This window comes from Bison bison, unplaced genomic scaffold, assembly GCF_000754665.1.
Source record: "Bison bison bison isolate TAMUID 2011002044 unplaced genomic scaffold, Bison_UMD1.0 scf7180017864172, whole genome shotgun sequence".
NCBI lineage: Eukaryota > Metazoa > Chordata > Mammalia > Artiodactyla > Bovidae > Bison > Bison bison.
Window position 1 is genome coordinate 388251 of NW_011494744.1, and position 2124 is coordinate 390374.

At 46.0% G+C, this 2124-nt stretch overlaps 1 protein-coding gene across 1 annotated transcript in view; it reads right to left on the reverse strand.

Moving 5' to 3' along the window:
* Positions 1 to 86, reverse strand: part of HELLS (helicase, lymphoid-specific) — a 40101-nt gene extending 40015 nt beyond the window's left edge. Inside the window, exon 1 of the mRNA XM_010842213.1 lies at positions 56 to 86. Within this exon, the coding sequence (XP_010840515.1) occupies positions 56 to 86 (31 nt within the window). The remainder of the gene's footprint in view (positions 1 to 55) is intronic.
* Positions 87 to 2124: the final 2038 nt, after the last annotated feature.

Consider the following 2124-nt stretch of genomic DNA (forward strand, 5'->3'; position numbering starts at 1 on the left):
CACCCCCGCCCCGGACGCCGCAGCCCGCGTTGGGAGGCAAGTTCTCCTCACTCACCGCCGCTGTTCGCGGGGCGTTGCGCCGGCATGGCTGGACACACACTCCGGAACCGGGTGCCCTCCTCACAGTGCCTGCAATGCCGCACGCTAAATCCTCACTCGCCGCTCCCCCGTCCTAGTCTCCCGGCCAAGCGCCCAGCCAGAGAAAAACGCGCGCTTCTCCTTCGCGGGAAAACGCCGTCATCTCGCGATGCTTCGTGTTCCCCACCCCGCCCCCGAGTCCCAGAGGCGCGAGATTTGGCGGAGTTTGGTTTTCGTCAGAATCAACTTGGGCGACGGTAAGCGTTTTATGGGGACCTCGGGCTTGAGGTAGATGGATTCTGCTGCAGAAGTTAGCCTTTAGCTCTGTGATGCTGGGCGAGTTTGTCTAGCGAACGGCCCTGTTTCCTTACATAACTGATGATAATGCCTCACTATGCAGGCTTAAGCAACACTGAACAGTTTGAAAGGCCCCTTCACACACTGGCTGATGTGATTTAAACCCCGCCCGCGGATGATCCTTTAGGTAGAAAGAGGTACCGAGTATCCAGGTGAAGATGTGAGAAATACATATTGCCAACTTTGGCCACCATCCGCAGTTAACATTTTGAATGAAAATTCCCCGAAGTGACCCAGAAGAGGGCTCTTTTGTGGCTGGGATAGGAGAGATAGGATGATGGGAGAGTTCTTTTTAGAACGTTGTTTCAGGATAAGGGGGATAATGCAGTGATAAACCTAGCGGAGTGGCCAGTAGAAAAGACATAAGGTTCAGGAATTCAGTAGAGGTTCAGTAATTAGAGAAAGTGCCTGAAGGGAGGAGCTGGGCTCTTCTGGCCCCTGGTTTTTACTTCAGTCTTCAGTCCCACACTTTCTTGCCTGCAGTCCCTTTTAACAAGTTCTTGTGCCACCCCCACCCCAGCCTCAGAATTTACGGTATACCTGCCATGTAACCATCTGTTTCCTCCATTTCTGACTCCCATGCTATGCTGCTGCTGCTGCGCCGCTTCAGTCGTGTCCGACTCTGTGCGACCCCATAGACGGCAGACCCCCAACTCCTTTACTGATTGTAATTGTACAAAACTTAAGGGTCTACAATGCACTATAACCATCTTCAGCAACCTTTGTTAACACTGAGATTAGCAGAGAAGATTGTTTTTATTCCTACATTATAGGTGGGAAAACATGCTGCCAGAGGATAAATTAACTTAGCAACAAGCTTACAGTCATTTTGTGATAAAATAGTAGCCAAACCCAGGTCTTTTGAAAGCCAATTCAGATTGCATTAAGATAAATAATAACCTCCATTAATAATTACTCTTAAATCCTACCTTTTCTAATCAAGGACAGTAGCTATCAGTCAGTCTCACATTACTAAGATTTTCAACCTAAAATCAATTCCAAAATTTCTTTTCCTAATTTTTCAAACACTACTTTTTACAGGGTTTTCCCCTAATGTGCTGAGTCTTTTCTTGTTCTCTCTTTAGAACTCAATTGTGGCCAACCTACCCAAAACTTTACTTCATCTGTTGCTCTTCCCTACTTTGTTCCTTGTAGTCTGCTCTGCAAGCTTCAGTGATCAGCTCAAGGCCAATAACTTCCCTTCTAATTCCCCAGAGATCAAATGGGGACCATTTATCCAATCACAAATAGGATGGAATTCAAACAATTTCATCTGATTTTCAAAAGACAGAAATTTCATCTAGTATCTGGTCCCACACCTGACACTGTTTGCACTGGTATATCTCCTGACACATTTGTCACTGTGCTGCGAACTTCAGATGTACAAGCTGGGATTAGAAAAGGTAGAGGAACCAGAGATCAAATTGCCAACATTCAGTGGATCATAGAGAAAGCAAGGGGATTCCAAAAAAACTTATGCTTCATTGACTATGCTAAAGCCTTTGACTGTGTGGATCACAAAAAACTGTGGAAAATTCTTAAAGAGATGGAAATACCAGACCACCTTACCTGTCTCCTAAGAAACTTATATGCAGGTCAAGAAGCAACAGTTGGAACCTTACATGGAACAATGAACTGATTCAAAATTGGGAAAGGAGTACAACAAGGCTGTATATTGGCACACTGCTT